This window comes from Corvus kubaryi, unplaced genomic scaffold (genome assembly GCF_017639235.1).
Source record: "Corvus kubaryi isolate FWS band 111438036 unplaced genomic scaffold, C.kubaryi_AGA036_p1.0 78, whole genome shotgun sequence".
NCBI lineage: Eukaryota > Metazoa > Chordata > Aves > Passeriformes > Corvidae > Corvus > Corvus kubaryi.
Window position 1 is genome coordinate 5,966,494 of NW_024582065.1, and position 27,914 is coordinate 5,994,407.

Here is a 27,914-nt window from a genome sequence, read left to right on the forward strand (position 1 = left end):
CCCTCCGCCTCCCCTGTGCGACACCAAACCACTTTCCCTTTTCTTCTTCTTCTTATTTTTTTTCCTTCCCTCCTCCTTTTTTAAGTACCCTGTCAAACAGCGTCCGACGAGCAGAGAATTTCAGCTGTCACAACTAATTTCAGCGCGTGTGTGTGCGAAGGTGTGTGTGTGTCTCGGGCGGGGGGAGCTGGGGAATGGAGGCGTAGAATCACTGCCTTGCTTTTTTTTTTATTCCTCAAAAGGAAGATTTACATCAGAAATTTGTTTCTGGAAGTGTTTAAGGCCTGTAATTTCGCTCTTTTCAATCACTGCCCGATGCCTTCTTCTTGCCAGCTCCAGTGCTGAGGCTCGCTGTCACCCTCCCAGCAGCCTGGTCCCTCAGCTGCTCCTGCCCAGTGCCAGAGGCTCTTCCATCTCTTGCCAGGGCTTGAGGCTTCCAAAATTCAGCTCTCGCAGCCCTGAGCACCAAGCTGGGTCGGGTAGGGAAGGTTCCAGCTTCTCCCTGCTGGCGTCCCTAAAGCTGGTGGCTTTAGGCTTCAGGTTTGGTCACCTTTGCAGCCACATTGAGATTGGCATTAGCTGGAGGGTCACGGGGTGAATCCTGCTCAGAACAGGGCACCCCTGAGAGCCAAGTGGGGCAGTTGGGGTGATCCCCCCACCCAGGATATGCCTGGGGAAAGGGGCAGCTGGGGAGAGGCTGGTGCTGAGTATATTGGGTCTTCCCAGCCACAGTTAGGAGAGGAAAATTCGCTGAATCCAAAACCTCTGGGCTGTTTGCAAGAGAGGAGGAAGCAAAGCCCTGGGCATGGCTGGAGATGTTTCCTCCATCATGTTCAGAAGATGATGGGATGGCTGTGGTGGTACAGATCATCTCAGGTGGTGAGGTGCTCCAGGCCAGGCTGGATGGAGCTCTGAACAACCTGGCGTAGTGGAAGGTGCCCTTGCCCAAGGCAGGCAGGTGGAACCAGATGAGCTTTAAGGTCCCCCCAAAGCAGTCTGTGGTTCTGTGGTTAAAATCCTTCCCCCATGGGCTGTGTCCCTTTTCCTAAAATAAATGGACTTTTTGCTTAAGAAAATGATCCCAGCTTCTGAAAGGAGGAAAGGCTGGAGACCAGCCAGCCCACTGGTGTAACAGAGGTGACTGGCAGCACACTGCACCCCAGTGAAGAAGCGTGTTCCCTGCTCTTGGAAGGCCACCAGATAATTCCATCGGCTCAGCAATTCCTGCCTACTCATGTAGGCACAAATGAGATGCACAGAACTGGAAAGAGCAACAGCCAGCCGAGGAGGAACGTAGAGCCACGTGGGACATCACTCGGGTTTTGAATTTCATACTCGGAGCTTTGGGAAACAGGCTGTGGCATCGGTGAACCTTGGGCTACTCCAGGCTCAGTGTGCAAACCCAGCCAGGCCAGGGGCTGGGTGCAGGCTGCATTTGGGGAGGTATCACCCAAAAATGACACTCACAAAAAGCAGCAGGAAGGACTGTGCAGGGCCCTGCTCAAGGAACAAGCTTTGCATATTCTTTGCATTAATCCTTGACTAACTGGTCCTTGCATCATCCCACAGTCTCCTGCTGCTCCACTATGGCAGGAACGCTGTGACTGGGCGCTGGACCAGACCTGGGGGCTCCATAGGGGTGCGTGGGCACTCCCGGAGCTCCACTTCTTGGCAGAGCTCCCCAGAGCTCGCCATGCCCAGAAGATTTGTAAAAAGTGTCACCAACACCATGGCCATGTGAGTCAGGAATACGGTCTTCACAGAGACCAAACCAGGCAGGAGACGGGCACTGCGGGAGCTGTTCCAGGGAGGGGTTAGGTGATGGTTCTGGTGGGACGCCACAGCAGAGATGGAGGGGATGGCACAGCCCGGCGTGGGATGGCACAGGCAGGGATGGCATGGCAGGGGCAGGGATGGAATGGCACAGACAGGACAGGATTGCATGAGCTGGTAGAGCATGGCCACAGGTAGGGACGGAATAGCACGGTCAGCGATGGGATGGAACAGGCAGGGGTAGGATGGAACCGGCGGGGACACGGCAGCGCAGGCAGGGACGGGACGGAACGGAACAGGTGTGGCTGGGATGGCACGGTCGGGCAGGAGCTGTCACAGGCGGGGAGGGCCCGGCGGGGGCAGAGCGGGGCCCGGCACGGCGGGGACAGAGCAGGGCCTGGCGGGGGCAGAGCAGAGCCCGGCACAGCGGCGAGGGCAGGGCAGAGCAGAGCCCGGCACGGCGGGGACAGAGCAGGGCGCAGCGAGGGCAGAGCAGAGCCCGGCACGGCGGCGGGGGCAGAGCGGGGTCCGGCACAGCGGGGGCAGAGCAGGGGGCAGAGCAGGGCCTGCCGGGGGCAGAGCAGGGCCCGGGGCAGCGGCGCTGCCGTTCCCGGCCGGGTCCCGGAGCGGACGCGGGGTCCCGGGGGGGGCGTGGCCTGTTCTGGCCCCGCCCCTCGGCCCCATCCCCACCCCGCGGCGCGAGCCCCCCGTGGCCCCGCCCCTCCGGGGCACTTCCGGCGGAAGTGGGGGGCTCCTTCCCTTTCCGGGCGCGGGCCCCGGGCGGAGCGGCGGGACGGGCGCGGGCCATGGCGGAGCTGGCGCAGGGGCAGAGCCAGAGCGCGGCGCCCGTCGGCATCAAGCCCGAGGGTTTTGTGGACGCTCTGCACCGGGCCCGGCAGGTGAGGCGCCGGCCGGCGGGTGGGGGGTGGGCGGGAGGAGGCCGTGGGGCGCCGCTAGGCCGCGGAGCTGAGGTGGGGGCAGGGCCGCGGCCCCGCTGCCCCTCTGCCCGTCTGCCGGGTGACCGGAGCCCCGGGGCTATGCCCTGAGCAGGCGGTGGGGCTCTGACAGTCGCGGCCGTGGTTGGTGACAGGCCCGCAGCCGTCTGGCCCTGGGCACTGGGTGGGTGTGAGCTGGTGCTAATTCGTGTTTCAAACGGGGCCTCGTGCGTGGGCTGAGCGATAGATCAGCCAGAGATCGGCAGCGAAGCTGGGGAAGGGTCTGGGGTGTATGTCCTGTGAGGAGCGGCTGAGGGAGCTGAGGCCACTCAGCCTGGAGAAGAGGAGGCTCAGGCGGGACCTTATCACAGTGTACAACTCCCTGAAAGGTTGTGGCCAGGTGGGGGTCGGGCTCTTCTCCCAGGCAACCAGCGACAGGACAAGAGCACTCAGTCTTAAGCTATGCCAGGGCAGCTTTAGGTTGGACATTGCGAGGAGTTTCTTCACAGAAGGCGTCATTACGTGTTGGAATGGGCTGCCCAGGGAGGTGGTGGAGTCACCATCTCTGGAGGTGTTTAAGGGAACACTGGACGTGGCACTCAGTGTCATCATCTGATCGACAAGGTGGTGATCGGTCACAGCTTGGACTGGATGACCTCAGAGGTCTTTTCCAAGCTAATTGATTCTGTGAATATAAACCTTGGCAGAGCGGGAGCTTGGCATTCCCTTCAGGGAGAGGGGAGGGGGGAGCGAGGTGCTCCCCAGAGGAATCTGTGAACTTACACAGTGCTAAAATGGGAAGCTTCAGTGAAAGTGCCCAGACCTGCAGGAATCAACACCCTCGTCTTCAGTACAGGATATTCCAGGTGTTTGTGTGCTCCTTGGTTTGTGCAAAGTGGCTGCAGAACAAGAAGCTGCTGCTCACAGCATGGATGCTGTGGCTGTTTTTCACACCTCCTGTTCCACATCTGTCACAGGTGTTCGTTCCATCTCTGAACAGGTTGCAGTTGTGCTTAGTTACTGCACGTTAAGGAGCTGTAACACAGCTGAGTGCCAGGACCTGAGCCCAGCTGGTGCTCAAAGACCCTGACTTTATTCTCTCCAGTTTTACAGGCCAGGTGGGAGAAATCCCCTTCTGTTGCCCAGACTTTGTCATTTCACTGCCAAGCTTCTGAAGAAACTAAGCTGGACCCTAAGACCTCTCTAGTGCTCTCTGTAATGGAACTGAGGTGCTTTCCCCTGGCTCTCAGCTCACCTGGGAATCAGTGTGGCAGCCAGTCCATGTTCTGTGCAGTCTGCAGTGACCTGCACAGAGGCACTTGGTGGTGTAGATCCACACCCTGCACCTCCCAGGACGCCAGGACCTGCTCTGGGGCCATTGATTTCCTTCTCAGCACATGTTGGTGGGGTGTGAGCTGCTCTCAGGTGAGCCAGGCCTCGCTTCTTTCAGTCCATGTGAAAGCGCCGTGTCCTTGATATGTGATGTCTGAACACCCAGACAGGGTTATGTGCTTGATGCAGCTAAATTGAGAGGTGTTGCAGCTGTGTTTGTCTTGTCCTGGTTGTATCTTACAGAAGGCCTCTCATTGCAAAAACATCCTATTTAAATATCTGGTAATGCTACCACCTGTTAGCAGTTGAATAACCCATTTATGTAAAAGAAAATAATTTGCTGGTGAAGTGCAGCTTGTTGAAATTATGTTGTGGGTGTTTCAAGTCCAGAAGAGGCCATGAAGTTGATAAGGGGATTGGAGCACCTGCCCTGTGGAGACAGACTGAGAGAGCTGGGGCTGTTTAGCCTGGAGAAGAGAAGGTTGAATGGAGACATCGCAACATCTTCTGGGATCTGAAAGGGGCTGCAGGGAAGCTGGAGAGGGACTGGACTCCTCATCAGGAACTGTAGTGGCAGGACAAGGGGGAATGGGTTCAAACTGAAAGAGGGGATGTTTTGGTTAGACATTAGGAAGAAATTCTTCCTTGTGGGGGTGGTGAGGCCCTGGCACAGGTTGCCCAGAGAAGCTGTGGCTGCCTCATTCCTGGAAGTGTCCAAGTTCAGGTGTGACAAGGCTTGGAGCAACCTGGAACAGTGGAAGGTGTCCCTGCCCATGGCAGGGGGTGGAACGAGATGATTTTTGAGGTCTCTTCCACCCCAAACCCTTCTGTGTTGAATGTGCAGCTGTGTGTACCACTCAGAGCAGTAACAGCTTAAATAAAGTGTGATGCCTCAGAGGATCATGGGCTCAAACACAGCACTAACTGCAAATGGATCTGAGTTGGAGCTGCCTGTCTGCTGTCATCGTGTTTGTAGGGTGGATCTGTGAGGCCCCAACCCATGCATGAGAGAGATGGAATAATAAAGAGTAAATAATTCTGTGCCCTGGCTGTGGTCACTTACTTGATTTTGTTGTTCTTAAGTTCATGACGCTTGCTGCGATTATTCTGCACGTGCTGGGTTTCCATGAGCCTAAAACTTGAGTTAGTCTGACCTGGTAGATTCCAGCAGCACCTTCCAGCTGTCTTCCACACTGGAAACAAGTGCGTTGGGAAATGTGGGCTCTGCACGTGTTTGTGGGAGCGCAGTGTCCTACATTTTTGTGTGGTGAGTTGTTTGCTGCCTGTTGAGTATGATTTTTTTCCATTAGTGTTTGTGGGATGAAAAAAGCTGTTGGAGGGCTAAAATGTTTCCTTCCCCTGTGAATATACTTGATTTAATCTAGTTCTGGGGAGGCTATGTAAGAGAGCAGGTGGTCTTCTCTCACACACAACTAAATTGTCACTGGTGACTTGTTGCCAAATGTCACTGAAAATGCTCTTCATTACTCAGGTGATGGATATTTGCCTCACCACCCGAGCAATCTGTGGTGGAACTTCCTGTCTGAGAATCAGGGGGTAATGAAAAGGCAGCTGCACCTGATATTTCTCGGGAGGTGATGGGAGAGCCAAGAGTGTTTGGTGTTTATTTGCCTGAGCTGTACTGATCTGGTTGAGCTTTTGTTCTGGTTTTGGCCTTTTTGGAGTATTCCTTTTGCTCTAAGGGAATGAGGGAGCAGAATAAAGAAATTCACCCATAGTTCTGACTTGATGGGTTGGTCATCCCTGGCTTGACATTTGAATCTTTCAAGGTTTGTGTCACATGTAAGACCAGTAATCAAATTTACTAAACTCGGCTCTCATGAGAGCCATAACATGACAATCAGGCTATGGAATACAGTGCTTGGTTATGAATATCTAAACAAGGACATAACTTCAGGACAAGGAAGACTTTCCTGATTAAAGGAAAGGAGCTGCATTCCTTAGAGCAGCTGGGATGTGAGATGATATAAGGATAGGAAACCTGGAATATCTTTGAAAGAAATTACTTTACATTGCTTTCAGCGTTTGTGCTGGACTTGCCTGGATTTTTTGTGGACTCTGAAATATTTGGGATTTATGAATAATTACTTTTTCAAGGCAGTGCTGGGACTTGGAGCTGCTCTGTCCTGCATCTTCTGCACCACGTCTTGAGTGGATTGGTGGCTCTTAGGTGGGGACTGATCTGTCCAGCTGCTCCCAGGCAGGGTGGCTTTTCTATGGCATTTTGGGGTGGGGGTGGGGGGGGGAGAGAGAGAGAGGATGTTTGCTCCTCTTTTGAATAGTGGGATCAGAAAATAAGCAGAGCTGCTTGTACTTTGGACTAAAATTAATTTCTCTCAGACCATCCTTAAGTTTTGTTCTTATTGACCACACAGTGTCTTGCTGGGTGTTGTAGGAATGCTCTGGAGAGGAAAGGCTGAGGCTTGGTGAGCCTGTGATGTGCCATCCTGGCTACCTCAAAAATGGGGAATATCCTGAGACTGACTGAGAGTCAACAGGCTATGTGCTTGAAATCCCTTTCTATATCAGGCTCTAACTTCTAATTTCTGTGGTGATGGAGGGGCCTGGGACAAACTTTTCTTCACCCCCTTGCAGAGTCCTTTTTCAGGTCATCCTCAAATAGATTTAGGCTTTGCCAATTACTCTGGTATTTAGGAAAACCACGTGTGACACGAAGCTTAAATGGTTGTGGATGGTTTTATTGCTTTCTGCAGAGCTCTGGAGAAATGTCTGTCACCCCAACTCAAGTGTTCTGCTGAGTGAAAGGGAGGAGCAGCACGAGTACCAGCATAGTCTGAAGGGTCAGCTGACAGTGCCTTATTGGTTTTTTTATCCTGCTAATACCTAGAATTGGTGATTTTATCTGTTGCTGTTCTTTGGAGGGCACCATGGAGAGGTTTTTCTTAGAAGCTGGGCCTGTTGTCTTGAAAGCTGAATTCTGCAGATACTGGTGTTTGAGTTTGCCTAGCAAAGAAGCTTCATATCTAGAAGTGGTTTTGTATTACTTTGTATTTTGTCATTTTTCTGGCTGTTAAACGTAAAGGAGAACAGAAGTGCAAGGTATAGGAAAACTTGCCTCCCTCACACAACTTCATGGATTAGTTTGTTTTTCTTGGCTTTACCATTGCAATTTGTAGCTGGGGCTTGTGTTGTGTCCTTTAAAGTCTTTGTTGGAGAGCTTTATTTTGGGGAATTTAGGTGCAGAAACAATGATGCTTTTTTCCCCAGTATATTTCAGAGCTTGATAAAATGGATGCATTGGGTTTAGAGGGGGGGGGGGGGGAAAGAGGAAAAAACCCAAAGGCTGACATAGAGCAGGACAAAAGCAGTGGCTAACAGCAGTACATTACTCAAGGTCATTTAGGCAGATAAGGGCTAGGTCTGCTTATTTGCCATGTCCTAATTTTTGTGCTTACCTCCCTGCTGAACCTGTCATAAAAACGGAGCTTCCCATTTTAAGTTGAACATGAGATGTTAAAATGTATTTTAGCTGCTACATGTACTTTAAAAACTCAGCTCTCAGTTTTGCAGGGTGTTTTTTCCTGCTGTGGTGAGGTGGCACCGTTGTCTGCCTGTAATCCAGTGGCAGCTGGGAGGCTTTAGAGATAAGGGTACCAGTTTAAATAAAGGGGGGGGGGGTGGGGGAAGGAAAATATCCTAAAAGCTGATAATGTAAAAATTGTTTTAACACTCTTGCTTTGCCCTTTTCTTGGAAGATTCTGTGCCAGGGTGATCATTGTGTGCTCAGTATGAGCAGGGGTTCACAAAGCTCCCCCTGAGTTGGGAGTAGACAGCCTTGGTGCCAGCAAGCTGCTCCTGAACACCCTTGTACTTCAGGCTTCCTTCCTTCCCTGAGCCAGCTTCTGCTATCCACAGACTAGTTTTTTCTTTTCCTGGAGTGTGTGGTGAGTGATTTCACCTCTAAACGATTGTCCATAATTTGTAAGTCATGGTAAATAGCTACTGACAGGAAGAGAGTTTGTGAAGGATGTGTTAAAATCAAATGTCCCAAAATATGTCAGGGTATGGTGTACCTGACACTGTTCCTTTTGGTCTACATTGTAAGTTACTATATGAAAGCTGTTAATAGATTGCTGTAAAATATATTTTAGCATTTATATTTCAGCATTGAAGTAGTCAGAAAACATCTCTGCTCTTTGTATTTCGTTAAAATTCTCTTAATCCCAAACATAAGGGGAAAGTATGTGGGCAAAGGGCTGAGTCCATGGATGCAGTACAACATTTAACAAAAGAGTAAAGCATCATCTGGCCCTCCCTCCTGGAGAGGACAAGGTGTGTTAATGCTTTCAGAACCAGCTTTCTGGGGACTTACTGGAGATGTCAACGTACAAAATGCTTGTCATAAAAGCTTCAGAATCACAGCTGGTCCCAGAGGAAGATTTTATTCTCTTATCTCTGACATTTCTGACACAACAAAGTTACCAACTTTCCAAAAGGAGACAGGACAGAATGGGCTATAAGCAGAAAATGGTCCAAACTCTGAGCTGTTTTTATGCAAGGCATTGAACAGAATGTTTCCTATTCTTTTTCTAAAAGCAGTGCCCTCAATCTTTCAAGATTATTTCAAATAGCTTTTTTCAGTACCCTGTGGTTCTGCATCTTGGGCAGTTGTTTGTTCCACTGGAACAGAAGGTAGTGTCAACAACCAGACTTACTGTAGATGTCTTTCTGTTGCAGTGAAATGCAAATTTTAGAGATCTTTAGATATATTGGTCATTTAAAACATATCTGTGTAAAATGCTCTTTCTTTCATCTGCTCCTGTTGTTTATTCTCTGGTGAAATCCAGTTATGATGGAGTGAGATCAGTCTTTTAGTAAAGATTCTATTCAATGATTTTCTTTTTGCTGGAAAAGGCAGCAAATGCTGTAGAATACAGTGTACTTTATATTTGTTCTGTAACTATTTTGTTCTGCGCTTGCTTATTACAGCAAAATACTTTATGTAGGCAAGGGGAGTTGTGAGACTACAGTTTGCCTGCCCCTGGGAGGGTGTTAACTGGGGTGCAGCACCCAGGGAATGTGCCTGTGTGTTTCTAGGGTAGGTTTCCACCAGTTAGCTCAGAGAGCAGCTGGAAGAGCTCGTGTTGTCAGTGCCCACCTGTGCAGCTGTCCCCCAAATGTCACTAGAGATGAGCTTTTCACCTGTATTAAGTGATGTTTAGGTGTGTGTCTCACCAAGTTTATTTGCTTACCATAGTTCCCTTAGTGTGATAGCTGACTGTCTCCTCTTTCCTGTGAATAAACTCCTTGTATCCTGGCTCGGCAGGGAATGGCAGTTTCCCCTCTGGAAGGGTTGGAAGCAGAGGCACAGGCAGCATTAGTCGTGTTTGTGCTGTACTGACCACTGCAGGAAATGGAAACTAGTTCTGGACTGATAGTTTGCCCACTGGCTTATTCCTCACACAGTAAACAAGAGTGATCCAGTCTCTTTGGCAGAGAGTTCCCAAACCTGTCCTTTTGCTGTGTGTTTTCACTCTCTCCCTGTGCTCCCCCATGGATGTGAGTGTGCATTTCTGTGTGTCTGGATCTGCATGCAGGAGGAAGCATGTGTCCTCCCACACAGCTCTGGTGGTGGCAGCTTCTCCAGGACAAAGTTGGGGAGTTAGTTTGAACCCTCCTCTTAGCAAGATTTAGCTTGTCAGCTATCCATCGAGGAAATACTCCTGAATATAATGTTCATAAGCAGACAGTTACTGCTTATGATCTGGAAGAGGAACTGGGTGGTCTTAATTAAGCAAATACTAAAAGCAAGCAGAAAATTGTTTGCTTTACAAATGAAGAGCCTTGTTACAAATCCACCTATATAGTAAATACCTGAGAGAAGGTTGGACTGGGGCCAACGCTTTATTGGGAGAAAGAGTATTTACTTGTGGTGGCTGAAACTTCAGCTATGCTGATAATGCTTTTATCCTGTTTTTATAGATTGCTGCTAAAATTGGAGATATTCCTCACTTGAATAATTCTACAACACTTGTGGACCCCTCAGTCTACGGTTATGGAGTGCAGAAACGACCCCTGGATGATGGAGGTAAGCTGGCTGTGATTAGTCAGTCTTGTGGATGCAGCTCCTGAAATTCATCTGTGGAGTCAGTTGTCTATTTTAAGGATGGAAAATGCATCTTTCTGTGTATAGAAATTTTATACAAGGTGCCCTGTGTTGTTTACTCTTACCTAGATAGCACAGTGTTCTTAGGCATTAGTGTTAATGTGAAGCAATTCTTTGTTAGTTCATGACCTTTGGGAAATAGCAAACAGTGTAATTTAAATCTTGGTCTATGGGAGTTGAGGGAGGGAGGAGGATTTGCTTATTGGGCCTGTGCTGGAGCCCACCTACAGAGTACCAGGTGTACACAGTACATGCTCTTCCCTGATGACCCTTCTTTTCTGAGTGCAGGTAATGTGTAGGGACAGTATTACACATGTTCCTTTCCATCTGTGACAACAGTCACAGCCCAGGAGCTGAGTTGCTGTCAAGTTCTGGTTGCTTTGTACATGAGTTCTAAGCAAAAAAGGTACTTATGTAAGATGATGCAAGCTGGAAGGAAACCTCCTGTATTAGATTAGCTTTCTCCATTATTATTTGAGAATTCTAAAATCTCTGAAGAATTTAAAATTGGTCCCAGCCAAAGGATAGTTTATTGCATGGACATAGCTGGTAACTGTCATAAGTCAATATTGTATGAATTGTTACAGTTTTAAAATAAGCCACTAGTTTCTTATCTTTGGTGGGATCAATGAAAATATTAGAACAAGAGTTTTTTAGGTTTTATAAATCTAATGATATGCATTGTTACAAGAAGTGTTTAAACTGTATTGTCTGCTGCTCTGTAGATGCAAAGAGCTCACCTTTCTTTGTGAAGAAATAAAAAGCATGTCTATGTCTTCCTTTTGCTATTTCCTCTGGTATTTTTCCTGACACTCATAGCCCTGCAGGGTGATTCTCTCCCCCATGGATATGTTCAGGAGTACTGAGGAGATAGGCAAAGCTGCTGCCTAGCACTTCATTTTGAAAAGAATTTTTTTCTATCTGATACAAAGGCTGAAAATAACTGCATGTCTGCTTCTCAGTCTGAAAAAACGTGCTGGAGCATGGGGAGAAGTTTCTTTCATGTGGAGCCTCTGGCTTGCTAACATTTACTGTTTTCTGAACACATGCCACCACCCACTTCTGTTCTCTGCTCTTGGCTCTATTTGAGCAACAGGTTGCTGCTGCTCCTTTGGTTTGGGGTTTCAGGAGAGAACGGATTCATCTGGGTGAGCCCCCATGCTTTGTATCTTGGACTGGAGTATCCTTTTGTTGAGAAGCCAGAGGTCTGGCATTGCTGGTGTGTGCTGGTTCTGCAGGAGAAGGTGCTGGGCTGTCACAGGCTTGGCAGTGTTGGGGAATGCTGAACAGCTCTGAGCTGTGCCTGAATAGCTTAGGGACGTGGCTGTGTGTGAAAAAGAATAAAAATAGCCTTCTAGGAACCAGTCATTCACAACATTTGTCCCGCTTGTGTCTTTCATTGATCAGACTGAACTGGGAGAGCTGACCTCTTGACAAAATGGGTTTTAGGAACTTGTAACACGTGAAATGGTCGTAGTGCTGTAGTGACAGGTTAGACTTTGTACTTAAACTTGTACTGACGAGCCCTAGAACTTGGTGAGCCTTGTTTGTGTTGACACAGACCGTGTCAATACAGTAGCAATCTGGGCTATAAACGTGCCTTACTGCTGGTTTCTTGTGCTGTGGTAGATAACTCCATGGAGCGGGTATTGTTCCTGGGAGAGCCTCTCAGAGTGGCTATTCCTGACTCCTGGATCAGCAGTTGTTCTGCTCACCCTGTACTCAGCACTGGACCTTGCCTGTAACTGTTTTTAAAGGAGCTCCAATGCTGTGTTTGCCCTTGGGTTGCTCATATACATCTGTATATGACTTTGTCCAACTCCCTTCCCAGAAATCTGATCGGTGAGATCTTCGAGGAGAAGAGAAGTGACTGAAGTAATATTTTGAAGGGCTGGAATTTGACAAAGAAGCAGGAATTGTCGGGTAGGGCTAAGGGTTGTAGTACTTCTTTCAGCTTGGGTCATGTTGGGTTTTGTTTCTAATGGTATGAATAAGTCGTGTACTGAGATGCAGCTGTGTGATGAGTTCCCTCCTACAAGTGGAATCCTCCTGTGCTGTTCTTTACCTGCAGCCTGGCAGAGCAACTCCTGAAGCTGTGGGTGCTTCTTGCTGTGTATCTCTTTGTGGTGTGATCCATATCTTAGTCTTGGGCTACCTGCTCTTGCTGCCATGTAATTAAATGTCTATAATGCAGCTTTAGCTTTAAACATCTGGAAGATGGAAGTTGCTTTTAATAGGACGCTTTAATTAGGAAAGCACTTCTATTTGGATGATTTTTTTAATTCTCTGTTAGCTGCAAACAAGGGGTGTTGGGATTGCATGCCCACACTTTTCTCGTTTTCTGCTTGTCTGTGAACCACAGTTTGGAGATGTTGTCAAGAAGTGATTGTTACACATGCTCTAGAAATGTTAGTGTGTGGATTTGGATACATTCTGCTGCTCTGGATGAGCTGGAAACAAATCTGGTGGGAAATTTACCCCTGTATACTGCACGCTCACAGCTGAGTGCAGGTCTCACTGCTTCCTTATCCCCATACAGCTCTTAGGAAATTAATGCTGTTCTTAATACTGCTGAAAAAATTGTCTCCAGAGGAAATATTTAAGGTGACAGGAAAACTGTCTGTCTTTCAGGACAATCTAATTCTTCCTGTCTGTTTTTGTAAGCAGCTGCTGCTGTGGCTGCCTGATGCCGCCTTAGGAAGTGGTCTTAAGACAGGTGTCAGTGCATTGATCCAAACAAATTCAGCAGCTTTTAAAGCATTTCCAGGAAAAACAGATTTGTCGTAGTGTTGGAAACCAGGATGTGTGGGTGCCTTCTGCACTTCCCTTAACATAACCCTCATCTGAACTGTGGAGCAGCGGGATCAACCCTGGTAACCTGGCTCACTGGTGTTAGATGGAGCTTGAGACTGATTATTTCTCTTCTCCTTGGCTTCTTTATTTCCCCTTTCTGGAAACAACTTGGAAGTAATCTTGCAAACAGCTGTAGTGCAGAGAAGAGATCAGGTTTATTTGTACTGCTCCTGGGAAGTCACAGCTGGCATTTCTGTGGCCACTTGCAGGGGTTAATGTTTCTCAGCAAAGGTGAGCAGTAGGGACAGGTGAGTCTGACCTGCAGAGAGACCTGGTGGCACTTTGCCTGTGGCTGCTGCTGAGGACACACCCCAGCCCTCCTGTAAAGGGCCAACTGCTGCCTCTGGCCTCCATTCTAATTAATAGGTCCCTCTAATTACCAGCACAGATTAATAAGTTGGTTTAATGCTAAATAACCTTTAAAGAAGCAGCCTCCTTTTGTTCAAAGGAAGCAGGGATCTAGTCTGCTGCAAAGAGACTGATGGACAGAACGTTACCCTTTGTTTGCCCTGCTTTGGGCTGCTTTAAAGGAGCGTCCTGTTAGATCCATAGGATTAAGCAGCAGCATGGCAGCTGAAGGCTGGGGCATCCTTTGAGTCTGGGAAAACAAAGGTGAGAGACCTTGGAGAAGCCTCACAGCCCTTCATTCCACTCTTCTCCCCAAGCTCCTGTGGTACATCCAGATCTGAAGACGACCCGCTCTGGTGTAATAAAACTTGGTTGTAGTAGAACCAAGGGGCTCAAACACGACGTGATCCTGCTGAACAAAGTACTTTATTCTTTTCTTCCGGCATGTTTTCAGTGAAAATAGTGGTGGGCAGAAGGGAATTTTATTCCTGTCTTACTGCTGAAGAAAGTCAGTACTGATGCTCTTTGACACATCTGCAGCAGCAGTAGGACCAGGGCAAAAGTCCAGATCTCTTGGCAAAAGATTTAGTTTAATACACAAAATACCACTGTTCAAAATTGTAACTTTATGGATGGCCACTTTTTAAAAAAGGTGGTTTAAGGGAGGGGAAAAAAACCTCCAAAGATTTACAGTGAAGTCAGGCACAAAAATTATTAGAGTTTGCCTATTTAATTAAAGAAAAACCTAGCAATATTTAACGACGGAGAATTAGGTAACTATCTTTGCAGCTTTCTAAAATTTATGATGATCCCATTTTGGCTCAAAAGTATGAAAAGCAGCCCTGTTCCACTGCTCTCCAGGAGATGTGTTGCTCTGATTTTATTCTAGCCATGAAGATATTCCTGAAGAGATTGTATATTCCCATCGTGCACATTAATTTAGTGGGAGGCACTGCTCTGTTTTGTGGGGCGGAAGAAAAATCCGCATTTGTTTTGAGTGTCTGTTAGGTAGAATTCAGTTAAGGTGAAGCGTAAAGCAGAATGAAGAGTTATCAACCAGCAGGTGCCATTAATAGGAAATTGTGCTGATTTTATTCAGTATTTTTCCTTATTTGCAGTAAAATGACTGCAGTTACAGTTAAATTGTACTGAATAGATGTAAAAGGGGGAAATACATATGTGGTTTGTCAGAGTTCAGCCCCCTCCTTGGTGTGAAGGGAGACGGTGGGATGGTGCATCAGCTTTCGATATTGTGGCTGCCCCAGCTCTGCCTCTCTATTAGGCCCTGTTTTTCAGAGAAAAATGGGCATGTTGGAGAAGGAATGGACCTTTAGGTTGTTGGAACTGGGAGCCACATCATTCCCCCCCCCCAAAACAGAGAGAAATCATAACTGATCATAACTGACTTGAAGTAAATCATTTCCATTTCTCTCCATTTGCTTTTGATCTCAGTTTTTCGAGAAGTTACCTGTAGACTGTGGAAGGAATGGTCTCTCACATAAGTTATTGTGGCATCATTTTTTCATGCTAATTAGCATGAATAAATATATAATAAACATGCATTAAGGCTGGAATCTCCCTATGAGGGTGAATAGCTTACTCTGGTTGGATAGTACTCAGAATGGGTTGGAGAGACATTGTTACCTACATCTAAAGCATTAATTCCTTGACCAATTTAACTTCCTGTGCTTGTACAGGTTTCCCCTCGGAAGTTGTCTTTTTCAAGTGTAGGATTGTGTTACAAAATGAAGGCTCTTCCCTTCCTTGCGTGAACTTGGGGAGTTGATTATAGGATGTCTATCTGTCTCATAATTTGTGGGCAGCGGCTGCAGTGGAACAGATTGCTAAGAGAGCTGTTCTGGTGAATTGAAATGCGAAGTGGAGATTTAAATACAGCCTTTGCAGAGTTAAAACCACTCTTTCTGGCATCTTGATAATGAGTGGCCTTGGCTGTGGCAACCCCACACTACACCACTACCACCAGACCTACTGCGTGGAGCTGAAATATTCTGAGTGCAGTTTGGAACAAGATTCTGAGTTTGGTTGTGTTTGCTCAGCTCTGTGGTAGGAGCTTATCAGCCAGAGCAAATATTCCCCATTACATCACCCACCTTTTTCAACTGCAATATTCATAGTTATCAAATTAGAGCTTTTTATGTTCAGGGTGAGAATATGCAAAGACAAATCTAAGGGAGTCAATAATGCAGGAGTTGTCTTATTGCTGAGCTGGGGAAAGTCATAAAACAGATAGACTGTCGATATTTGGTCCTGAACTATTATGGGGGTATTGACACGCGGCAGAAATACACTGTTGACTCTCTTTGTCTATTTTCTTTGAGTAAAGTGTTTGGCCACAAACTTGATGCATTTTTCTACCGGATTTAGAGAGCGTGGGATGCATCCACTTTCTATCCCTGCCAGCTGATTGCCAATTTATTTCAGGTCAAAGAATGTGCAGTTTGCTGCAAGGTAGTTTGAAACAGCATCTTTATTATCACAGCTCACATATTGGCCAGTTTCATTTGTTTTGTTCCCTGTGCCCTCCAGGCATGCAATATAATCTTTCAGCTGGTTGTTAGCACCAAATGGTCTGGTTTTTAGCTGGTTTGCTGCAGGCAAAGTCCAGTAGGAAGCCCAGCAGGGCTCGTGTTCCCACTTTGCATGAGTTGGTCTAATGATATTTTCCCTATTAACATTTGGAAGAAAGATCTAATCTGTTGGGGTTGGGGCAGAAGTCTGTCTGAGGGTTGTCAGTAGGGAGATGACTTGTAATCATAGATGGACCAGCAGCTAACATGGCAGAAATGCCTGGAATTTGTTCAGGAACATGTGTTTTGTTGGGTTGAAACACTGTTTGGGTGCCACGAGGTTACTTAACAGCCCTATTCCTTTAACAGGTCTCCGTGTAAGTGGGCTCCATGGAGCACAGATCAGAGACACAGAGAGAAGTATGTGCCAGCCGTGTCTGATGCTTGGACTGAGGGAATCTCTGAGGCTGCTTGGCTTTTATTCTTTAATACACACTGGTCTTCAAATTTCTCTCCCTCCTCCTCCCTCCCCGCCTTTTCCCTTTTTTTTTTTTTACTGCTTTGGGCTTAATTTGGGAAGGGGGGAGGTCAGTTGCAGGGATTTGGATTTGGGCAGGCAGGATTTTCTCCCATGACTCTCAGCATGGGGAGACGCGGATCAATTCCCTCTCCTGTGTTCAGCTGGACACTGGGCTATGGTGTGTGTTGATCAAGAAATCCCCTCCTGTTTTGTACCACATAACGCATTCATTTCAGCCACTGAACCTAAATTACTGTTTTGCTTTTCTTTCTTTTTTGATGAAACGGTAAGAACTCTTTTTCTATAGGGATGAAGTTAGTTTATCCGTGCTAATGCTTTGATTTTTTTCCCTTTTTTCTCTCTCTGCCACAGTAGGTAACCAGTTAGGGGCCCTGGTACATCAAAGGTAAGCAGTGGGTTATGTTTTATTATTTATTGATCAATTCTAATTGTTTATTGATCCACCATCTGTAGTAGTGTTAGGAAGTCAGAGGTTGAGAATGTGGAAAAACTGTCAGCTTGGGTTTTCTCCAGCCTGGGTTGTTTGTTCTGATGAAAAAAAGAGGAGTTTATGTGAAAGTTGGATTTGGTCCCTGCAAATCTTCAGGACTGAAAAAAATAAATTCTCTCTCTTTTTCCTTCCCCTGCCCTGCCAGGGGGCAAGAAAGAAAAAGTGAAAAAGGTCTGGCGTTTTGGCAAAAGGTGGAAGTATCAAACAGACACGTGTTATTGTTGGTGTTATTACTATTTAGTATTGTTGGTGTAATATGACCTGGGATGACACCTTTGTCAAAGATGGTTTGGGAAGACTGAAGCAAGTATGAGTTGTCATCCAGCATGTCTCAGCATCCAATAAAAATGTAAAATTCTCAGTTTTTCTCAAATCCTGATCTTGAGGAGTTGTCTGTGTTGTTTTGAATGGAAGAACATTTCTAAAGCTGAGTTAGCCCAAAGGTGAATAGTAGTGCATTTCCATCCTAACCAGCTGTTTGGGGCCTCAGCAGAAGGGACAAACAATGTGCATGAAGGCTGTAGAACCTGAAATTTTTAATGGTTAAGTTAAAGCTAGTGTCTGACTAGAGCAGCCTAGAAAAGTGTGGGCAGTGCGTGTACTTTATCTGCAACTTAGCTAATCAAGTCTCGTGTATTTTATAGCTTCCCTTACTGATCTTAAGCAAAAAGATGGGAAGATTTTAATATACCTCACCACAAAACCTGCATTGAACTTACTGTGCAGGTGTTTTATTGCTTTTGAGATTGCTGAACAAATTGTATATAATGCATGTTTTCAAATTCCATATTCATGGTGTTGTGTTTTCTACAAAACAGAAACAGCTAAACAAAAAAGCAATCCAAGTTAATTCCTTTCTATTTGACTATGGTCAGGTCTTAGGAAACTGCTTTGAGTGCTCTGTTTTGAGGCAGGCACATTGAAAATGTCCAAAGAGCAATAGGTATGGAAGTCTTGAGATAATAAGAATTCAGAGAATAATCGAAGACAATTTTTATGACTTCCAAGGAGAAGAATGATAAGGGCAAGCAGGCAAAAAAAGAGTCCCAAACACCAAACCTGTGACTGCCAGAAAGGGGTGTTCATGTCAGGACTGGCTTTGGTTGGTGTCTCCTGGGAGGAGAATATCTGGAAGCGTAGACACTGCTGCTTGGGAGGTCCAGGCTCAATGATAAGGAAACTGGTTTGGTTTTTTTTTTTTGTTAAATCTGTCTGGAGCAAAAATGACAAAAAGAACTTTTTCCATCAGCTTCATTCAAGATACCAGAGGTAGACTGGACATGGATCCAGCATAGGAGGAATTGTGTGACCATGAGAGGTCCCTTCCAAAACAAATGATTTTGGCAGCGATGTGCTCTTACTTGTGTTTGCAGAATCCCTGTCCTGAGCCCAGGCTCCATGGCAGGGATGTAGTTTCTTCCAAATTGTTCTTTGTAATGAAAATTTGATGGGGTTTTCTTCCTTTTTTTTTGTTTTAGGGCTGTAATAACAGAAGAGTTCAAAGTGCCTGATAAAATGGTTGGATTTAGTAAGTACCTTGGATGCTTTTGATGCTTCTCAGTGTGTTTCCTGTGCAGGAATGCTGTTGATTCTGACACAAGTTTTTGTGCTTATTAGCCTTGGATAAGCCTTGTTTAATGCTGTCTTCATGGGGAACAGAGGATCTGTGTTTAAAATCCAGATGCAAACTTCATGGAAAAGCTCAATGTCCCAGTAATAAGAACAAGAATGTCTGCTACAAGTTACTGGGCATTTTAGTGATTTTCTCAAGTCAAAAGTGAATTTATTTCCCTACATTGTAACATTTTACTTTGAGTATGCAAAACTGTGGAAGTTGAGGAAGGAAAACAACATTTAAATGTTAAAATATGAGTTGACTAAAGGCAAGTTAAACAGAGTTTTAAATTTCCTATACATTTGCTGCGGGGAAACGCAACCAGACGAGAGTTTTTCCTAGATTTGCATTCCTGGTACTGTTTTCTTTCAAGCTTGATCCTAATTTCTGTCTTCCTCTTAATGATCATTACTCTTGCTTTCAGTGGCACCTCCTGCTGATGTGTTACTGCAGTGATTGCATAGACACTTCTACTGCTGGGTCTCTGTGTATCCCTTCCAATTTGATATATGGAAAGTAAAGAGGAAAATAACAGGCCGTGGTAATTACCCCATAGTGCGCCAAGTTTTGTTCTGACTCTAAAGACACTGCAAGACTGTAACTCAAATTCCTGCAAAGGAAAGGCTCCCCCCTCTCCTGCCAGACCTCTTCATTTACCAGTCCTGGTGCTACACATGGAGGATGTTGGCCCTGGGAGAGGGGAGCTTGCAGGCATCACCTCTGTGTTAAATCTCACCCCGGTTCAGATACAGGGGGATGCCACCCCACAGCTGAGATGCTTCTTTGGGAGCACCCTGAGCCAGGAATACCTGTTTGGCTTTACAGCTTTGCTGTTTTTGCAGTCTGGGAAGGGTAGAAATGGTAATTGGTGTGGTCTGTGCTCTGCATGTCTTGTTGTGAAACAGTGATGTATCAACTCTGAGAGTTAAGGGAGATAGATATTTGTGTTCACTGGGGGTTGATAGAGCATTTCAGGATGTGGCTCTGTCTGAGTGCAGACAGCCAAATAGCATGTCCATTCAAAAATGGCAGTAAAATAGGAATTATAAAGAAACAAGTCTTTGCCTTTTTTAGTACCCAAAATAACTGGTTTATTGGTTCAGGCTGAACAAGGTATACTTAAATTACTCTCCCAGCATCACCCAGACTAGTGCCTTATTTCTTTCATACTTATTTCTTTCCATTCCAGTGCAAGACAGGCTTTTTTGTTTTGTTTTTCTAAGCAAATAGAACAACTTTCCGCAGTATTTCAGTGTTTTTCTGCTATGATAAATTTGGATGCCTCTTCTGCAATCGTGGAGTCAAACTGTTCCTTTATAGACAGCTGCACCAAAGTAAAAGGGGGAAGGTGCTCTGCAGTTTCCAGGAAAAACAGTTTGTTCTGATGCTTGTTGAACTCATTTCAGTAATCGGCAGGGGAGGAGAACAGATCTCACGGATTCAGATAGAGTCTGGCTGCAAAATTCAAATTGCTCCAGGTAAGACTCTCTTTGTGTGGTGGGTGAACAGGTTTTAATGTCAAAGGGTGTTGTGTCCATTAGATCATGCAATTCCCATGCTCACAGTGTGTTATCACCATTAACATGGATAGAGACAGGCGTGGGAGAGCTGTTGTTGGACCCACCTCCCAACCAGGGTAGAAAACAGGTCTGTCAGGTGGTTTGGGGAATGGAACATTGAGGGAACTGGCTTTAACCAACAGATGGTTGCAGAGCAAATGGGCAATCTGTGTTGTGCTTGGACCTGAAGCTGTTGAGTTTTCTCACTTTGCTCAGCTCTGTGGTTTGCATCTGACTGGCTTGATCAGCTCCAGCTCCTGGCAGAAGACATTTCAGGAGGGTTGGCAACAGCTCTCCATACAGCTTGCTTTGCATCATAAAAATGAGACCATTCATCCAAATGGGATCATTGGTGCCAGTTTGCTTTGGGGAAGACTGGGCTGCAGTGCTGTACAGGGAACTGTTGATCAATGTTATCTGAGTTTTTACCCCTCCCTTTAATTGGTGGGGAAGGCTTTAAAAGAATGCAGACATCCAGTAAATAATTTAAAATATGTTGATCCTGGATGTCTTTGAATTCTTTAGCATGCTGTGTGCAGGTGGGTGGTGCTTCCATTGGTGCTTCATGGTCACTGAAATAGCTGCCACATTTTTAATTCCATGTATCACAAGTTTTCTTCTTGTTTCCTTTACAGACAGTGGTGGGATGCCCGAGAGGCCCTGTGTACTCACTGGGACACCAGAGAGCATTGAGTGAGTTCTGATTTAGTTTCTCTCCTTTTTCCTTCTTTCTCTTCTCCCTAATGCTGTGCTCTGTCAGTGGTGCTACTTGGTTATTAGCCACACCAGCAAATGTTGGCCTAGAGAAACTTGAGGGTCTCTGGAGCATAGAACCTCTTGGTCTGATGCTTTAAACTGTGCACCTCAAAGGCTTTTTTTCCACTTGCAGTTTGAATCCTCTGCAGAAATTTCCTTGGAATTCCCCTCCGCAGGGTGAGGTTGCTCTTAGGGCACCTAGGATGCAGTTTTGTAACTGCAGCTTTCCAGGATACTGAGCTAAGCTGTTGAAGGGCACTTCTCTTCTCCCCTTCGCTTCCCTACTCCTATTGAGATGAGCATCCTTCCAGCTGAAGAAGGGCTGCATGAGGCCTCTAAAGCCTGTGGGTGCCACTCCAGGATACCCTGGAGGTGTTGGTGTTGTTGCAGAGCAGCATGAGGCCCACTGGGTGCTTGTCTCTGCATCGCTGCCAACAAGAAGCAAAGGACTGAACCCAAGTCTTGATTCTGCTCCTTGCATGGTAGAGACACGTGGCCAGCCAGCAGGGATTTCTATCTTTAGACCTATAGAAACTTTAGGGACAGTGTTTCCTCCCTCCCCCTTCCCAGGAGCTGAGTTTGAGACTCTCACAAACCAGTTGAGGACCTCCTGCTGGAACTGGATCCAGGATCCTCAGGCTTACAGGAACACACTTAACATATGGAGCTGCTCTTTCTCTCCCCAGCCTTTGGGTAGGTGGGTTTTTTAAAATCCATCTGGAAATCTTTGAGTTGCATTTGAAAATACATGGGTGCAAAGACTGTCTCTCTAAAGAGAAGACACTCATCATTCTTCCATTCCTAAAGAGATCTAAGGGTACTTAAATCTCCTTATTCTACCATAATACTGCAAGCAGTGAGCCAGAATAAATACAATTGGCAAACTCACATTATAGGGCAGGCAGTGTATTCTTGCTGATATTGAAGTGGCTTTCTCCCTTTAGCAAAGGATATTTAAGAACAAGAGCAAAATAGTAAAAAGCTGGGATGCCTCATGAGATCAGTTGGGGGAAAATGGGGGAGAGGTGTAGTTAAGACTTTGTGGTTCTGAAATAAGCAGTTAAATGTACTCGTGTCCAAGGCTGTCTTTAAATAAAATATGAGTAAATTTTAAAAGTGACACTGTTCAGTTTGTGAAACAGAACATGGACATGGAATTAAGTGAAATTTAATTTACTTTTGTGGTCAAATTCTTGACAAATTGGTTGTTTGAACTGTTCAGGCTACTTGTAGAAAAATAAAATAAAGTCAGGAAACCATTTTAGATGTCAGACTTCTTTGAGAAGGGTTTTGTGAGAAATGTTTTCATTAGTTATATCCAGTGACAAACTAATAGGCTTAATTTCTGAGTGACCCCTTCTCATCTGAAATATGTTGTGTATTAACTGTTGTGGTCTCTATACTGTCACTAAAAGAACTTTGCACCAAATATGAAGGTAGATGAATAAAACCTTTTAAAACTTTTCCAGAATATTTGAAGCAGGCTTCCAGAAATTCCACCTTTTCCCTTTTGTTGTGAGAAAGTCAAGGGCAAGCAGTGTTCTGCTCTGAGTGCAGCTTCAGAGCACCACCCCCTGAGCTGCCTTGGGGGAACGTCTGCTTCAAGGGATGACTTTGTACTGGTTTTTCAAATCTCTAGAGAGAAGTCAGTTGTCCTTAAGGTGCCTGATGGTGTGAAGTGGAGAGAGGGGAAGATGCTGCATTAGGCTGAGCAGGGAACCAGTGAATTTCTTCTGCTTTCAGAAGGGTTGTGGGACAAGGGCAGGAATGGGATGTGCTGGTATAGGAGTCTTCAAGATGAAGGGAAACCCTGTCAGTTACCTCTGACATGCTAAAGATTTTAGAGAAGGGATCTTTAATCTCCCAAATGCTTCTTTGTGTGTCTCTTCTCACCAGGAGTAGAAGAACCCAGTCTTTCACTGGTGGCTGCTGCAGTATCCCTGCCTCGCTTCGCGGTGTAGCTTCAGCACCTACTGCTTGGAGCAGAGGCTGTGTTAGGACAGTGTTCTGGTGCTGCTGGTAAGAGCAGGTAGAGAAGAGCAAAGCAGTTGCCTGTGACTGACCAGAGAATGGTTAATCCATGGGCTGTGTTAGTATCAGAGCAGTGTGTGTTTTTTTGTCTTGACCAAGAAGGAGAACAGAGATTGAGTTTTATTATTGTATATGTGCTAGAAAAGTTAAAACCTAGAGCATCTTCATTCAAAGTAAGCACCCCAAATGTAGTTCAACTATTGTCCTTAACTTCCCAAGAGGTCAGAGCATGCTGCTGCTCTTCCTTTTCTCTTCCCCTTTCAAAAATCAAACTGCTTATAAGTAATCATGATAGGGGAAAATAGACATCAAAGAGTTTAAAAAAAAAAAAAAGGCAAACATTGTGCTGACTATGGTTTCCTCCATCTTTCCACTTCTCCTCTCCCCGATCGCTTTCCATTCCGATGGTTCCTGGTCTCTTGGTCACGTGGAGCAATGTTGTCTAATGGTTGTTTCCCTCGATTCTTTTCCAAAGACAAGCAAAACGGCTACTGGGGCAGATTGTAGATCGCTGTCGGAATGGACCTGGTTTTCACAACGATGTTGATGGCAACAGTACCATTCAGGAGATTTTGATCCCGGCATCCAAAGTGGGTCTAGTCATCGGCAAAGGAGGTGAAACAATAAAACAGTTGCAGGTGCGCAAGATGCATTTCCTTTAGGGCTCTCTTCCCTACTGCAGCTTCTCTAGATCCACTGGAACAGGCTGAAGTGGAGAGCCTTGAATGCTCTAACCTTCTCCAGCAGGGACTACTCTTCTGCCTTTGGAGATTGGACTCAAATCCAATCCTGTGTTACAAAATCAGTGTGGCCCCAGCTACACAAGTAGTGGAGTTTTGCCAGAACAGTGACAGCAACCCATGTGCTGTAGATAACAACACTTGGTGTGTGCTGTTCAGGAGGGGATCCCTGTAGCCAAGGAAGGGCCACGTCTGCTCTGCTCTGCAGTATTTTTAATGCCAGCCATGCTGTTGTAGAGTGCTCTGCTTCTCTTTTGTTGCTGATCTGTGGTAAAGCTGCCATGTGTCATCTTCTTTTCTCATCCCACCCCTTTCTAATTAAGTGTTGTGTTATGTATAAACTGTGTTCCTGGACGTTCTTTATTCCTCCATCTGGTACAAGTTTTTAAAGAGTAGAGGGTTTTAGCAAAACATCTAGGTTAAAAATGGAGGAGTTTTGAGTGCCCTGATTAGACCTCTGTCGCATAGTTTGGAGGCTGGTCACTTAATAACTGTTATGTGCAGACAGCTACAGATTTTGGAGAGGGCTGGAAAGTCAGTTGTCAAGGTGGAGAGGGTTTTCCTTGCAAGGATTTCAGCTATTTGAGAACCTCAGGAGCAGCACAATTTCTGGCAGTCCTTTACACTCTAGGACTGTTCCTGAATTTGTGCATTCTGTAACGGTGCTGGTTTGACCTTCATAATGTTTAGTGTCCAAAATACAGTCCCTTGTTTTAGGGACTCTGCTTAGAAAAGTGCTCTGTGCTTTTTCTTCAGGAGCGAACAGGTGTGAAAATGATTATGATCCAAGATGGTCCTTTGCCTACTGGAGCAGATAAACCTCTCCGAATTACTGGAGATGCATTTAAAGTACAGGTATGTAACAAAAGCAAAGTGGTTTCCCAAGAGAACTGAGGAGAAATTTAAACCTGAGTGTATTTGTGAGCATCTAATGGAGTCAAATCTGACTGTAAATGTAATAATCTTTCCCGGTTTTGTTTGTTCTGTAAGGTTGAGTAGAGCAAGTTAAAACACCAGAGTACTTTGTTTTACAGCATAACTTAGGAGCTGTCACTCCACATAAATATTGCACATGGGTAGGAGTAGAGATGATGAGGAGGGTTTGGAGAAAGTAGCTTTGAAATGCTTTCCAGCCTGTGTGGCAAAAAATGAGAGCTCTGTGTCACTCGAGCAAATGGGTTCTTAGTGACTGACTGAATCACACATCTGAGACAGGGAACCTTTCGCAAAACTACCTCAGACAGCCAATCGACGCAGGTAATTAAAAACCAATCCCACAACAACTCCTGAAACCAAGGGGTTTGCTTAACATTGGTACCTCAGTCTCCTTGTGTCAGGGTTCTGCAGATGTGGATGAACCTGCGGTTCGGAGAAAAACTCCCATCAGCTGGAGACTGGGGGATTGCAGCGTGATGGGAGCGCCTGAATTCGAGCATTAAAGTTCAGCCATGGCATGTTCCACTTCTCAGCAAGTGCCTTTCATACCTTGCTAAGTATTAAATCTAGCTTAGCATTCCTGTCTCCAATAAAAGTAGTTCTGTTTCATACGATCTCCCTGTCTTGGGGTGACTTTATGATGTGTATCCCACATCGCTGCCCTATGCCCAGAAATTAATTCTTGTGCCTTTCTATGCCTTTAAACTGAGCCTGAGAGGAGGAAGGAAAAACTGAGCAAAACTTTTTCAAAGCAGGTTGCAGCTTGTTCAGGGTCACACAGAGATAGCAACTTTTTTTTTCCAGCCAGCTTTCAGCCAGTTGTTCAGTTTCTTTTCCTCCAGAGAGAGACTGAGAGTTGAACTTTTTTTCCTTCCCTGGAATTTCAGATTTTTTCCCTTTTTCTGTGGATTGCTTCAATATCAGAACACATCAGGAGGACTTTCCACTGGGCACAGAGGGCCTGGCCCTGGGCCAAGCCCCAGCTCCGAGGAGACCAAAGGGAGGACTTGAACACTTTCCCAGGTTTTTTCTTCACAGCAAAAGATTTTATTATTTAGCATTATTTTCCTTTTCCAGTGTGTTTGTTAAATAAATAGTTTTTATCTCTTACTTTCCTTCGAGGAAAATTTATTTTTCCTGAACCTGGTGGGGGAGGGGTGGTTGTGCCTTCTCTCAGAGGATATATCTCTAAATTTGACCAAACCAGAACACTCCCTAATCATAAATTGCTGCAACAGCTGATGTTGCTCAGGGATAGTGTTTGGGTTGTATTTTTCAAAAAACTCTTATTGCAAGTTTTAGAGTTAGGTTTTTTTCCCCCCCCCCCAATTTTTACTGTGGAGGTATAGCTGTGCAAAAGGAGTTTAATGACAGTCTGGCTACTTCTAACCAAATCATACTCTCAGTGCTGCCACTTCCCAGGTGGCTTCTGCCTTGCAAGATTTGCCGTTGTCACGTCTTCCATTCAAGGAAATATGGAGACTGCACGGGCTGGAAGATCTTTGAGGCACTTAAAGCTGAGCACACTTAGGAAGCGTTTTAAGAAGTGTGATGAATCCTTGGGTTTGGTGGGATTCTGTGGATGCTGCTCTTAACTCCCTCAAATCCCCATGAAATCTCTCCATCACCCTTATTTCTGTCTTGTCATCTCTGAAATGTCTTTGAGTTGTTTCTTTCCATTAAAAATACCTTGAGGACATGGAAAATATGTAAAAATGAAAGGAGAGAAATTCACCACCACCCTCAAGCTTGGAAATAGAACCAAAAGCTTGACTGGTAGTAGAGAGAAAAAAATGCTTGGGTTTGCCATGTAGGCTTTTTTTATTTTGTTGGTGACTACTGTTGGCTAATTTCCAGGGTATACTTTCACTAGCTGGGCTACATGCAGGCTTGTGCATGGCCTTGAGTGCTGCCAGTAGGTAGGAGAAATATTCATTTGTCTCAGAAAATGTCTTGCTGGATTGCTGCAGACTTGGGCTTAACTTCTGAGAGTCAGTAAGCTCAGTGCTGCCCAGCACCTCCTTGGTATGTGCTCTGTAGCTCTTAGTGGACATGATCTCTGCCATGCTACCAACAGCTTCTACCTTACTGTATTGATTTCAGTTCTATCCAGTAGGGAAGGGTCTTCACTTCCTTTAATTCCGAAAAAAAAAAAAAGAAAAGATATTCTAAAAGTTAAAGGGCCGTTTTGAAAGACTGGAGGAAGCAATTGCACCCAAGAAACTGCCACCTTGTGCACCTGGCAGGTTTTGGCAGACATGGAAGATGCCATCAAGAACAGGCTGTGGTAAAAGAAATCCTAAATCAGACCGCTGTTCGCGTTCAGCAGGTGGAGATCCCTCTGCCTGAAGCCTGAGCGTTACCCGCTGTTGAGGCCCTAACACCAGGAGGGCAAGCAGAATAATTTGAAGCTAACTGTAACTTCTTTCCCCATGTAGCAAGCGAGGGAAATGGTACTGGAGATCATCCGAGAGAAAGATCAGGCAGACTTCCGAGGCGTACGCAGTGATTTCAGTGCTAGAATGGGAGGAGGCAGCATAGAGGTACGTTTCCTTCACAGTACTCTGCTAACCTCCCTGTGGGATGGGTAGTGGGGGGAGTCATCCAATTGCACTTGTAACCTGTAAGCTGCTTTTTAAATGCATTGTGTTCTTTTGCCAGAAGAATTGAGTCTGGCTCTGCAAAGAGGAGGAGTTCTCCTGGACTCCCAGATGGCACTTTATAATTGTCTTTTTTAAGCTGCATTCTTGTAGTGCAGAGTTCATTTAGTGGGGAAGGAATTTGTGGCCACTTGTTTGTTTTTCTCAAACAATGCTGTTCTATAGCCTGGAGCTGCCTAACATGGCCCGTCCTCAACGTTAAGAGCATCTCCTTGTAAAATCAGAGTCATTCAGTCTAGTTCTCTGCACTTTCATACTCCTTTGCCTTTCCCATCAGGTCTCTGTGCCCAGGTTTGCTGTTGGAATTGTGATAGGAAGAAATGGAGAAATGATCAAAAAGATTCAGAATGATGCTGGAGTTAGGATTCAATTTAAACCAGGTTTGTGTGAGGATGGAGAGCCGTTGCTTTCTGACCAGTGTTCCACTTTTGGGTTCCAGCAGCCAGGCTTTCCTCATTTACAGGTGCATTGTGTCTCTTTCTGAAACCCATTTAAATATGATGTGCTGCCTCCTCATGCACTTCCTGGTTTTCAGAGAGTAAGATTATATACAGCTCATTTGCAAACATTAGATGTCACAACAGTCATGTCTTGAGTGGTAATTACAGATAAAATAACAGAAATCTTTTATTTCCTGTTAAAGAATTCTCCTTTAGGACATTAAAGCCT

At 45.6% G+C, this 27,914-nt stretch overlaps 1 protein-coding gene across 5 annotated transcripts in view; it reads left to right on the plus strand.

The window, feature by feature from the left end:
• Window positions 1-2,531: 2,531 nt before the first annotated feature.
• FUBP3 (far upstream element binding protein 3) overlaps window positions 2,532-27,914 on the plus strand; it is a 40,236-nt gene continuing 14,853 nt past the window's right edge. For 2 of the 5 annotated variants that reach the window (XM_042052329.1, XM_042052332.1), the window contains exons 1-11: window positions 2,533-2,672; window positions 10,005-10,110; window positions 16,287-16,337; window positions 16,810-16,843; window positions 18,427-18,476; window positions 19,970-20,041; window positions 20,758-20,815; window positions 23,385-23,547; window positions 24,406-24,504; window positions 27,024-27,128; window positions 27,523-27,625. In XM_042052329.1, coding sequence (XP_041908263.1) covers window positions 2,580-2,672; window positions 10,005-10,110; window positions 16,287-16,337; window positions 16,810-16,843; window positions 18,427-18,476; window positions 19,970-20,041; window positions 20,758-20,815; window positions 23,385-23,547; window positions 24,406-24,504; window positions 27,024-27,128; window positions 27,523-27,625 — 934 coding nt within the window. In that variant the 5' untranslated portion in view covers window positions 2,533-2,579. Of the gene's footprint in view, window positions 2,673-10,004; window positions 10,111-16,286; window positions 16,338-16,809; window positions 16,844-18,426; window positions 18,477-19,969; window positions 20,042-20,757; window positions 20,816-23,384; window positions 23,548-24,405; window positions 24,505-27,023; window positions 27,129-27,522; window positions 27,626-27,914 lie in introns of all 5 variants that reach the window. The other 3 variants (XM_042052333.1, XM_042052330.1, XM_042052331.1) reach the window with 3 other exon arrangements.